Source organism: Chrysemys picta, chromosome 20 (assembly GCF_011386835.1).
Source record: "Chrysemys picta bellii isolate R12L10 chromosome 20, ASM1138683v2, whole genome shotgun sequence".
NCBI lineage: Eukaryota > Metazoa > Chordata > Testudines > Emydidae > Chrysemys > Chrysemys picta.
In genome coordinates, this window is record NC_088810.1 from 1702828 (window position 1) to 1714888 (window position 12061).

The following is a 12061-nucleotide window of genomic DNA, read 5'->3' on the forward strand; positions in this document are numbered from 1 at the left end:
CATCTCCAGGCCATTGTCCAGGTCCTGACTGCTAGGCAACGTCACACCTGGTCCCCTGCAACAAGAACCCTCCTCTCCCTTCCCCTTTACACACACAGCACACAGGGAAACTGAGGCACACACCGTGCTCATGCAAAGCTCTAAGAAAATCCCTCACGTCATCACAAACACACACACACACAATGTCACAACTGAGACACAACGCATCAGCACACACAGAAAGCTCGAGTTTTCTACCACACACACAGTCACAACTGACACATGTGTGCACCCCCCCCACGCAGAGATCGAATATTACACCCCCCCACCCCGCCCTTGCCTGTGTTCCCAGTCCAGCTATGACATGGGCTGTGTGGGGCCCAGGGTGGCGTGGCCGCCTGGCCCGTTATCTGGGGAGGCAGCGCCCGCCAGCCCCGTCTGCTTGTCTCTGGCTCTGAGCTTATTTTCCAGGAACCCAGCAGCCGCCAGAGTGTCACCCGCCCCCTGGATTTGGCCCCCGGCCAGAGCAGAATGTGTGAGGATGCACCAAAAAGGAGAACTGAGGGTGTGGGGGGGTCACTGCCTGTTGCTGCCAGCATGGGGGCTGGCGGGGGGCATCAGGGCAGGAGCTGTGGGGTCAGGGCAGGGCTGGCAGCAGAGAACCCAGGTGTCCGGGCAGAGAAGGTGGAGACACAGGGCAGGGCTCACTTAGGAGCCAGATGTGACCAACTGGGGAGGGGGAGGATTCCCAGAATGCACTGCTGCAGCGTGGATAAGGGGGGTGAGGAGCATTCCCAGCATGCACTGCTCCCCTTGGCATGGCAAGGCCTTAGGGCGCGGGGCTGGTCTTGGCTGGGGTGTCTCCTATGCCTCAGTTCCCGGGGCGTGCTCGACTCCCGCTACATCCCAGGTCCCGCCCCCCACTGCACCCCTTCCCCCACCCCTCCACCCCACCTCTTCCCACCCCTCCTCTGCCCCAGGCCCTGCTACTACTCTACCTCTTCCCCCACCCACTCCCCACCTCTTCCCACCCCTCTCTGCGCCTCGCCCTGCCCCCACTGCACCCCTTCCCCCACACCCCCACCTCTTCCCACCCGTACTCCACCCCTTCTCCCAAGCCACAGTGGGTGGGAGGTGCTGGGAGTGAGGGGGAGGAGCTGATCTGTGGGGCTGCCGGTGGGTGCCGAACACCCACTATTTTTTTTTTTCAGATCTGGAAAGGGGAAGCCGGGTTGCTTCATCTTCTGGTGAAAAACTCCCCTGGCCCCAGAGCAGGGACCTCGGCTTCCACTTTCCAGATCTGAAACCGGAGCCCAGCCCATCCGCTGTGCCCAGGGAGAGAGACCCCTTGCTAGCGTTGCCAACTCTGGGAGGGGAGTAGGGTTGGTGGGTCAGAGTGGCGGGCTGGCAGCCAGGACTCCTGGGTTCTATTCCCAGCTCTGGGAGGGGAGTGGGATCTAGTGTTAGAGCAGGGGGGCTGGGAGCCAGGACTTCTGGGTTCTCTCCCCAGCTCTGGGAGGGGAATAGGGTATGGTGGTTAGAGCGGAGGGGCTGGGAGCCAGGACTCCTGGGTTCTATCCCCAGCTCTGAGAGGGGAGTGAGGTCTAGTGTTAGAGCAGGGGGGCTGGGAGCCAGGACTTCTGGGTTCTCTCCCTAGCTCTGGGAGGGGAATAGGGTATGGTGGTTAGAGCGGGGGGGCTGGCAGCCAGGACTCCTGGGTTCTATCCCCAGCTATCTCTCTGATTCACCATGTGACGGTGGATGAGTCTCACCTGTTCTTTTCTCTGTAACAAACACCCCAGATGGCCACTGGGAGCGCCAGAGCCACAGCCCCGCCCACTAGAAGACATGGTGCCACCCATGGGAGGAGCTTTCCAAGCCCCGCCCACTAAGTGGCAGGACTCCGCCCAGGGGTGGGGCTTGCAGAGCTCTACCCCACTGGCTGTTCCATCCAGGTGCCGCCCCCCCAGTGCTAAAGTCACACCCGCCGCCTTTGGTCATTCATAGAAACCCAAGCCACTTTGGCAGCTTTATTCGCCTTTTTTGGGAGAGGCTATTGCCGAGACGGCGGAAGGATACAAAGCTCAGGGAGAGGGCGGGGAAGTTCTGGCCTGTAACATAGAGCATGACTTTCAGGATGCTTATTGGAGGGACTATTTTTGCTGGCGTTCATCTGCCGGGGATAGGATACAAAGGAGATAAGGCGATGATCTCTACTTGTTTGGTGGACTGGACTACTTCTTTTGAGTGGAAGAAGACAGAAGGGGGCGTAATAAGGCCCAGCCCTTGTATTTAAAGGGCACAACTTTCCCATGTGCGTTTCAGGGACTATAGTTGTGGTGGAAGGCCACAAAACAGAGTGCAAGAAGATGACAAAGGAAGTAGTCCCGGTACCCGAATATGATGGAGCTTGATTTTCAGATTTTTTAAGGGGCTATTTTACCTTTTGTTGTTTGGCGGAAGGACACACACAAGTAATGGAGGAACGTCACAGGGCTTCTGTTCGAAAAGGGCCTGGTTTTCAGCTATTATTTTTTTGAGGGACTATTTTTTTGGCAGAAGGACACACAATCAGTATCTATTGAAAGTAGATCCGGTTCCTGTATAAAAAGGGTCCAGTTTTGAAGGACTACTTTTGTGGTGGAAGGATACTCGGTAGCTGTCCTTTGAAAGTAGAGCCGGCTCCTGTGTAAAGTGGGCTGGATTCCCAGAATTCTTTTTTTTTTTTTTTTGGACGGACTACATTAATTGGTGGAAGGATACGGCAACCAATGGGGTGGTCAATGTAACAAAAGTAGATCTGAGCCTTCTGTATAAAAAGAGCCTGGTTTTAGGAATCACTCCACCCCGGTCTGAAAATCAGGCCCCAAAATGGTGGCCAGGTGGTGGTATCCATGGCAACTACCATGGCCACAGCCATGTAACAGCCCCGCCCACCCTGTGGGGTGGCAGCCAGTGAGTATCACTGAGTTCCTGCAGCATGGGGAAGGGGCGTGGCCTGTTATTGCTCCGGTGTGGCCAATGAGGGCAAGAGTTCCCAGCATGCTCCTCTGCAGTGTGACCCATAAGCTCCCAGCATGCACTGCTCTGGCATGGTTCATGGGCTCCCAGCATGCACTGTTCTGGCGAGACTCTGGGGTCCCAGCATGCACTGCTCCAGTGTGGCCCATGGGATCCCAGCATGCATTGCTCCGCCATGTCCCATGGGCTCCCAGGATGCACTGCTCCAGCACGGCCCTGGGCTCCCAGGATGCACTGATCTGGTGCGGCTTTGGGCTCCCAGCATGCCCTGCTCGGTGCCATCCCACAGCTGCCCCCCACCCCTCATGGGGCCCTGGCCCCTTCCCCCTGCCCCGTCACGGCTGCATCATCCGCAGCTCGGAGGAGGTGGTGGAGCCCAGCGAGCGGTTGCTCCGGCGCCCGCTGCTGGAGCCCATCGAGTCTTCGGCCATGGCGGCCTCCAGCCAGCGGGCGCGGCTGCTGCCCCGCAGCCCCTCCTGGAAGCGGCGGCCCAGGAAGGCGTAGAGCAGGGGGTTGAGGAAGCAGCCCAGGCAGGTGAGGCTGAAGGCCAGGGAGGAGCCCACCTTGAAGGCTGCACGATTGCTCGGCGACCTGTGCAGGAAGTTGAAGACGTGGTAGGGCAGCCAGCAGAAGAAGAAACTCAACACCACGGCAGCTACCACCTTGGCCGTACGGTTGGGCCGGCGGCCTCGGTGCCCGGCCCGCAGCATCACGACCACGTGGCAGGCCGTGATGACCAGCAGCGGTGCCAGGAAGCCGGCCACGAACCGCACCACGATCAGGGCCTGCTGCCGCGCCATCCTCGTCACCTCGTCCCCGAAATTGTTGACGCAGAAGCAGCGCTTGCCCCGGCAGGTCACCTGAAGGAAGACCAGGTAGGGGGCCGAGAAAGCCCCGGCCAGCAGCCACGCCACGGCGGCCGCCCACCAGGCCAAGCGCGGCGTGCGGAACCGCTGGGCCCAGACGGGCCGGGCCACCAGTAGGCTGCGATCGACCGAGATGAGCGTCAGCTGGAAGACGCTGGCGAACATGCTGAGGAAGAGGAGGGCACCGACGGCTTTGCAGAGGAAGTTGCCGAAGGCCCACTGATTGCTCGCGGCGGTCTTGGCGGCGTAGAAAGGCAGCAGCAGGGAGTAGAGCAGGTCGGCCAGCGCCAGGCTCAGGAACCAGATCGAGTTGACCGTCCGGCGCATGCGGAAGCAGGTGACCCAGATCACCAGCCCGTTGCCCACCATGCCCAGCAGGAAGGAGACCACGAAGATGGCCACCGAGATATGGGCGAGGACGTTGGAGGTGGGCGTGGTGCTGTTGTTGGCCACGGGTGAGGTGGCGTTGCTGGAAAGCTGAGGAGAAATGACCGCTTTAGCACGTGGCCCGGCCGGTGCCCCTCACTCCCAACTAGGACTGCCAGGCGTCCGGTTTTCTCCCTGCCTGCCCCAGTGCTGCACAGCTCCCGGAAGTGATCTCCATATCCGGCTCCTCGGCGCAGGGGCTGCCAGAGAGGCTCTGCACACTGCCCCTGCCCCGAACGCCGGCTCTGCAGCTCCCATTGGCCGGGAACTGTGGCCAATGGGATCTGCGGGGGTGGTGCCTGCAGGAAACGCAGCCAGTGGGATCTGCGGAGGCAGTGCCTGCAGGAACCACGTCCAACGGGAGCTGCGGGGGAGGTGCCTGTGGGAGTGGGCAGTGCACACCGCACAGAGCCGCCTGGCCGCCCCTGCGCCTAGGAGCCGGACATGGCGGCCTCTTCCCGGAGCAGCGCGGAGCCGGGGCAGGCAGGGAGCCTGGCTTAGCCTAGCTGCGCTGCCTGAGGTAAGTGCTGCCCGGTCGGATCCCACACCCCAAACTCCTGCCCCAGGTGGGAACCCCATCCTGCACCCTAACTCCCTCCTGCAACCTGAACCCCTCCGCCCCACAGCCCTGAGCTGCCTCCTGCACCCTAATTCCCTCCTGAAACCTGCACCCCCCACACATGCCACCCCCAGCCCTGAGCCCCCTCCTGCACCCTAACTCCCTCCTGCAACCTGAACCCCTCCGCCCCACAGCCCTGAGCTGCCTCCTGCACCCTAATTCCCTCCTGAAACCTGCACCCCCCACACATGCCACCCCCAGCCCTGAGCCCCCTCCTTCACCCTAATTCCCTCCTGAAACCTGCACCCCCCACACATGCCACCCCCAGCCCTGAGCCCCCTCCGGCACCCTAACTCCCTCCTGAAACCTGTACCCCCTCCCCACACGCCATCCCCAGCCCTGAGCCCCCTCCCGCACCCTAACTCCCTCCTGCAACCTGCACCCCCCACACACCCACCCCCAGCTCTGAGCCCCCTCCCGCACCCTAACTCCCTCCTGAAACCAGCATCCCGTCCCCACACGCCACCCCCAGCCCTGAGCCCCCTCCCGCACCCTAACTCCCTCCTGGGGCCCACATTCCCTCTCGCATCCTTTCCCACACCCCACCCCAGCCCTGAGCCCCCTCCCGCACCCTAACTCCCTCCTGGGGCCCCCATTCCCTCCCGCATACCTTCCCACACCCCAACCCCAGCCCTGAGCCCTGGCCCGCACCCTGCACCCCCTCCCTCTGCCCCAGTCCAGAGTCCCCTCCCGAACCTCAAACCCCTCATCCCCGGCCCCCCCTAGAGCCCACAGCCCCAGCTGGAGCCCGCAGCACAACCCCCTGCCCCAGCCCAGTGAAAGTGCGGGAGGGTGGGGGAGAGCAAGTGATGGAGGGAGGGGGGAATGGAGTGTGTGGGGGTGGGGCCTCGGGGAAGGGGAGGGGCAGGGGACAGGACTAGTGTGTTCTGTTTTGTGCAGTCAGAAAGTTGGCAACACTACTACTGATACGCAACCCCTCCTATCCCCCCACCTCTGCCAGTGCCCCCACTCCCGACCTGCAGCCCCTCCTATCCCCTCACCTCTGCCAGTGCCCCCACTCCCGACCTGCATCCCCTCCTATCCCCTCACCTCTGCCAGTGCCCCCCACTCCCGACCTGCAGCCCCTTCTATCCCCCCACCTCTGCCAGTGCCCCCCACTCCCGACCTGCAACCCCTCCTATCCCCCCACCTCTGCCAGTGCCCCCCACTCCTGACCTGCAGCCCCTCCTATCCCCCCACCTCTGCCAGTGCCTCCCACTCCCGACCTGCAGCCCCTCCTATCCCCCCACCTCTGCCAGTGCCCCCCACTCCCGACCTGCAACCCCTCCTATCCCCCCACCTCTGCCAGTGCCCCCCACTCCCGACCTGCAACCCCTCCTATCCCCCCACCTCTGCCAGTGCCCCCTACTCCTGACCTGCAGCCCCTCCTATCCCCCCCACCTCTGCCAGTGCCCCCCACTCCCGACCTGCAACCCCTCCTATCCCCCCACCTCTGCCAGTGCCTCCCACTCCCGACCTAAAGCCCCTCCTATCCCCCCCACCTCTGCCAGTGCCCCCCACTCCCGACCTGCAGCCCCTCCTATCCCCTCACCTCTGCCAGTGCCCCCCATTCCCGACCTGCAGCCCCTCCTATCCCCCCCACCTCTGCCAGTGCCCCCCACTCCCGACCTGCAGCCCCTCCTATCCCCCCACCTCTGCCAGTGCCCCCCACTCCCGACCTGCAGCCCCTTCTATCCCCCCACCTCTGCCAGTGCCCCCACTCCCGACCTGCAGCCCCTCCTATCCCCCCACCTCTGCCAGTGCCCCCCACTCCCGACCTGCAGCCCCTTCTATCCCCCCACCTCTGCCAGTGCCCCCCACTCCCGACCTGCAGCCCCTTCTATCCCCCCACCTCTGCCAGTGCCCCCCACTCCCGACCTGCAGCCCCTCCTATCCCCCCACCTCTGCCAGTGCCCCCCACTCCCGACCTGCAGCCCCTTCTATCCCCCCACCTCTGCCAGTGCCCCCCACTCCCGACCTGCAGCCCCTCCTATCCCCCCACCTCTGCCAGTGCCCCCCACTCCCGACCTGCAGCCCCTCCTATCCCCCCACCTCTGCCAGTGCCCCCCATTCCCGACCTGCAGCCCCTCCTATCCCCCCACCTCTGCCAGTGCCCCCCACTCCCGACCTGCAGCTCCTCCTATCCCCCCACCTCTGCCAGTGCCCCCCACTCCCGACCTGCAGCCCCTCCTATCCCCTCACCTCTGCCAGTGCCCCCCATTCCCGACCTGCAGCCCCTCCTATCCCCCCACCTCTGCCAGTGCCCCCCACTCCCGACCTGCAGCTCCTCCTATCCCCCCACCTCTGCCAGTGCCCCCCCACTCCCGACCTGCAGCTCCTCCTATCCCCCCCACCTCTGCCAGTCCCCCCCCCACTCCCGACCTGCAGCCCCTCCTATCCCCCCACCTCTGCCAGTGCCCCCCACTCCCGACCTGCAGCCCCTCCTATCCCCCCACCTCTGCCAGTGCCCCCCACTCCCGACCTGCAGCCCCTCCTATCCCCTCACCTCTGCCAGTGCCCCCCATTCCCGACCTGCAGCCCCTCCTATCCCCCCACCTCTGCCAGTGCCCCCCACTCCCGACCTGCAGCCCCTCCTATCCCCCCACCTCTGCCAGTGCCCCCCACTCCCGACCTGCAGCCCCTCCTATCCCCCCACCTCTGCCAGTGCCCCCCCTCCCGACCTGCAGCCCCTCCTATCCCCCCACCTCTGCCAGTGCCCCCCACTCCCGACCTGCAGCCCCTCCTATCCCCCCACCTCTGCCAGTGCCCCCCACTCCCGACCTGCAGCCCCTCCTATCCCCCCACCTCTGCCAGTGCCCCCCCTCCCGACCTGCAGCTCCTCCTATCCCCCCACCTCTGCCAGTGCCCCCCACTCCTGACCTGCAGCCCCTCCTATCCCCCCACCTCTGCCAGTGCCCCCCACTCCCGACCTGCAGCCCCTCCTATCCTCCCCACCTCTGCCAGTGCCCCCAACTCCCGACACGCAGCCCCTCCTATCCCAGCCCCCTCCTCCCCCAGCTGTGTGGGTGCCACTCACTCCCGACCCGCAGCCCCTGCTATTCCGCCCCCCCAGACAGCCCCGGGACCTCTTGTCTCAGCAGATCTCTGTTCCTGCGGCACACCGAGCCAGTCCCCTGGGGAGCGGGGGCACACTAACCCCGGGTTTGTGCTACACGGCTCTGTCCTTTGGAGAGCCACGCAGCCCCTCCTGAGCCACGGCTACGGGGGGTCTCCCAACTCTTCCTCCCCCCCAGCTTCAGTAGCATCGACCCCGACTTGTGCTGGAGGAAACTGAGGTGAAAGGACTTTCTGGAGGTCACATGGAGAGTCAGAGACAGAGCCGGGGAGAGAACCCAGGAGTCCTGGCTCTCGGCCCCCCCTGCTCTAACCACCAGCCCCCACTCCCCTCCCGGAGCGGGGGAGAGAACCCAGGAGTCCTGGCTCTTCCGCCATACCCCGTTATACAGTATCTTGGTCCATTCACCCCCTGAGCCAATTGGGCTGGTCTCTAGCTGCCCTGCGGGTATTTGCCTGATTTCAGTCATTCCGAGATCCCCGGCCAGCAGGGACCCCTGTGGCCGTCTAGCCTGACCCCCCGATAGCCCAGGCCAGAGGCTGCCCCACAAACCATCTCTGGAGCTGTTCTTTTAGGAAACCCCCCAGTCTGAACTGAAAATCTGCCGGGGATGGAGGATCCCCCATGGCCCTGGTGCATGGTCCCAATGATTAATGGTCCCACCCCAGTAAAAACCGACCAGCCCCGATCAACTCTCTGCTCTCTGCGTAGGGACGGACGGACGGACGGGGATCACGGCGCCCCGGAGCGTGTCCTGGGCTCAGCTCAAGAGCTGGAGCTTCTGGTATCGCTCGCTCGGCGACAGGGCTTTGAACCCTTGAATCGTCCTCGGGGCTCTGCTCTGACCCCTCCCCGACTGACTCTGTGCCCCAGGGCCAGACCCAGGGCTCGGCAGCGTCACCCCCGGGTCAGCTCCAGAGGGAAAATCCCTTCCCTGCTCCTCGAGATCCCAGGACGGCGTTAGCCCCAGTCCAGCCGATTCTCCGCCATCGTCCCAGATCTGTTCCGGAGTCGCCACCCCCCAGGGGAGAGCCCCCGGCTGAGGGTTGTGGTTCCTCGCCGCGGGCGGGGACTTGCGGACGTGTTAAAACGCCTGGCGTTTGCCCGTGCACTCTGGGTCCCTGCCCCAGCCCCCTCGGGATTTCCTGATTTCTGGGCCCTCTGCTGACATTAGCTGGAAGGGTTTGATGTTCCCGGTAACTAGCGCAGGGCACGACCTGATCCCCACAGGACCCCACTGGAGACCCCCGCCCACTTAAGGAGGAGTCCCTGGTTACAGGTACGCTCCAATGCCCTCGTGCTTCACCTGACCCACAGGCTGGCTTTGGGGCCTGACTCCTCTGGGCGTGCCCAGTGCTGGGGCAGCAGCCTGCTGAGAGGGACCCAGGAGTCCTGGCTGCTGCCCCCTATGCACACCCCCACTCCAGTGTTAGAAAAGGTGGGGCCGGGACTCAGGACTCCTGGGTTCTCTCCCTGGCTCTGGGAGGGGAGTGGGGTCTAGTGGCTTAGAGCAGGGGGGCTGGGAGCCAGGACTCCTGGGTTCTCTCCCCAGCACTGGGAGGGGAGTGGGGTCTAGTGGCTTAGAGCAGGGGGGCTGGGAGCCAGGACTCCTGGGTTCTATCCCCAGCACTGGGAGGGGAGTGGGGTCTAGTGGTTAGAGGGGGAGGGCTGGGAGCCAGGACTCCTGGGTTCTATCCCCAGCACTGGGAGGAGAGTGGGGGCTAGTGGTTAGAGGGTGAGGGACTCCTGGGTTCTCCCCCTGGTTCTGGGAGGGGAGTGGGACTCTGGGTTCCATTCTTTGGCTGGACAGTGGGGCTGGTCTCTGGGTTCTCTCTGTCTGGGCTGCCGGGAGGGATGGAGACGTGGGCTATCCCCATCTCTGGTGCTGGTAGACGGCTGTCCCTGCTGCATGGCCGGCTCCTGCAATCTGTCAAATCAAGGCTTGGACTTACCTGCCCCCAGCTCCTGGTGGGGAAGGGGGACGCCATGGGCCCGGGAGCTGTGGTTGGAGGTAGACCAGAGCTTGTTCCTCTCAGCGCTGTCTGCAGTCCTGGGTCTGTGCAGGCTGTGCAGAAGGTAGGAAGTTGAGTAACGCCGGGCCACTGGCAGGAAGCGATTAGATGCGCCCCTTCTGGGGGGGAGTGTGGTCCCCGCCCCGGGAGAGCAGAGCAAGGCAGGGCTGGTAGCGGGAGAGCTCAGGTGCGGAGGATGGGGGGAGGGCTCAGCATAGGCAGTCCCAGGCTGGTGTCTCCTGAAGGGGGCTGGGTGGGGGTAGGGGTGATGGGCACCTGGGGGGCTGGATCTCCTGGGTCTCCTACGTCCTCCGCAGGTGTAGAGGTCTCTGACGGACGAGGAACCAGGATGCTGGGGGAAAAGGAGAGCAGCATGCGCCTCTAGGGGCTGGTGCACAGGGCGGATAACAGCTACACTAGCGCTGCCAGCAAATGGAGCTACTCCTTTAGCTCCTCATAGGGGATAATGGCTATACTGGTGCCGCTGGTTTGGGGGCAGGGATGGTCTCCTGCAATGCATCTGTGCAGCGCCTGGCGCAGTGGGGCCCCGATCCTGAGCAGGGGCCCAACTGCAACACAAGTGCCTCCTGACGGCCATGGCTGGGCCTGGCAGCGCCTTGTGGCCTTGGCCTAGATTTCCCTTGACGAAGCGTCTTAATTGATGCTGCGTCGTTGTGTCTCTTCTGGCGCCGCGTAGCGCCGGGGGCTTGTGGCTGAGGCACCTGGGATTCAGGACTCCTGGGTTCTGTTCCCGGCTCTGCCGCAGACTCCCTGTGAGAAACCGGCCATGTTACTGCCATCCCCCCGCCTCGGTTTCCCCATCTGTGCAAGCAGCTCACTGTGTATATTTCACAGTAAGGTGCCACCTAGAGATCTGGTCTGAGCTCAGGGCCCTGTTGTGCCAGGCGCTGCAGAGACAGTCCCTGCCCAGAGAGCGCCCAGTCTCAATAGGCAAAGGCTGGAAGGGGAAACCGAGGCAGCAAGGGGGGAAGAGACTTGGCCAAGGTCACACAATAGGTTGGTGGTAGAGGTGGGGAGAGAACCCAGGAGTTCTGGCTCCCAGCCCTATGTCCTTACTCACTAGATCACATTGCTTGTCTAGCTAAATTTCCCATCAGCCCTTTCTTATCCACAAAGCCAGGCCTGAGCCCCACTCCGGCGCCAACACAGGGATCCCACCTGCGGCTGCCAACTACACCAGCCGTGGTAACAATGATTCTCCTGGCCTAAGGCTGCCGGGATGGGCATCGGCCTTTGAGCTGCTAGCAGGGCATTAACCCTTCAGGTGCTGCAGAGAGGCCAGGTCTTAGCAGCCTCCGCCGCATTTTGTTCTTGTGCAGCAAGATAATTATCTGACCGTGTTCTCATGCGTCTCGAGCTGGGGTTTTGATTTCAACACCGTGTTTCCTGTTTTTCAGGAGTCCACCTCTACTGGAGGGCATCCAGGAGCTTACACCTCCACCCCAAAATCGAGGGCTGGGGGCCCGTCAAGGGCAAACACTGATGGGGAACAGAATCGGGGGCCAGACCCCAGCTGGGGTCAATCGGCCTTAGCTCCATTGGAGTTAATGGGGCCAGACCTCCAGCTGGGATCCTAGAATCGTAGAAGCTTAGGGTTGGAAGAGACCTGAGGAGGTTTCTAGTCCAACCCCCTGCTCAAAGCAGGACCAACACCAACAAAATCATCCCAGCCAGGGCTTTGTCAAGCCAGGCCTTAAAACCTCTAAGGATGGAGATTCCTCCCAGTTCCCTTGGCCTCTCCTCATAAATCATGTGCTCCAGCCCCTTAATCATTTTCGTTGCCCTCCGCTGGACTCTTTCCAATTTGTCCACATCCTTCTTGTAGTGTGGGGCCCAAAACTGGACACAGTGCTACAGATGAGGCCTCACCAATGTCAAATAGAGGGGAATGATCACGTCCCTCGATCTGCTGGCAATGCTCCTACTAATGCAGCCCAATATGCCATTAGCCTTCTTGGCAACAATGACACACTGCTGACTCATATCCTGCTTCTCGTCCACTGTAACCCCTAGGTCCTTTTCTGCAGAACTGCTGCCTAGC

The 12061-nt window shown here is 62.9% G+C and overlaps 1 protein-coding gene across 1 annotated transcript; it reads right to left on the reverse strand.

The window, feature by feature from the left end:
* Positions 1–1983: 1983 nt before the first annotated feature.
* On the reverse strand, positions 1984–10069 carry LOC101939336 (C5a anaphylatoxin chemotactic receptor 1-like). The gene is made up of 2 exons (XM_005312306.4): positions 9940–10069; positions 1984–4343 (listed from the first exon to the last, which is right to left on the reverse strand). Exons 1-2 carry the CDS (start codon positions 9973–9975, stop codon positions 3336–3338), a joined length of 1044 nt encoding a protein of 347 aa, XP_005312363.3. The 5' UTR covers positions 9976–10069; the 3' UTR covers positions 1984–3335.
* Between the last annotated feature and the right edge of the window lie 1992 nt (positions 10070–12061).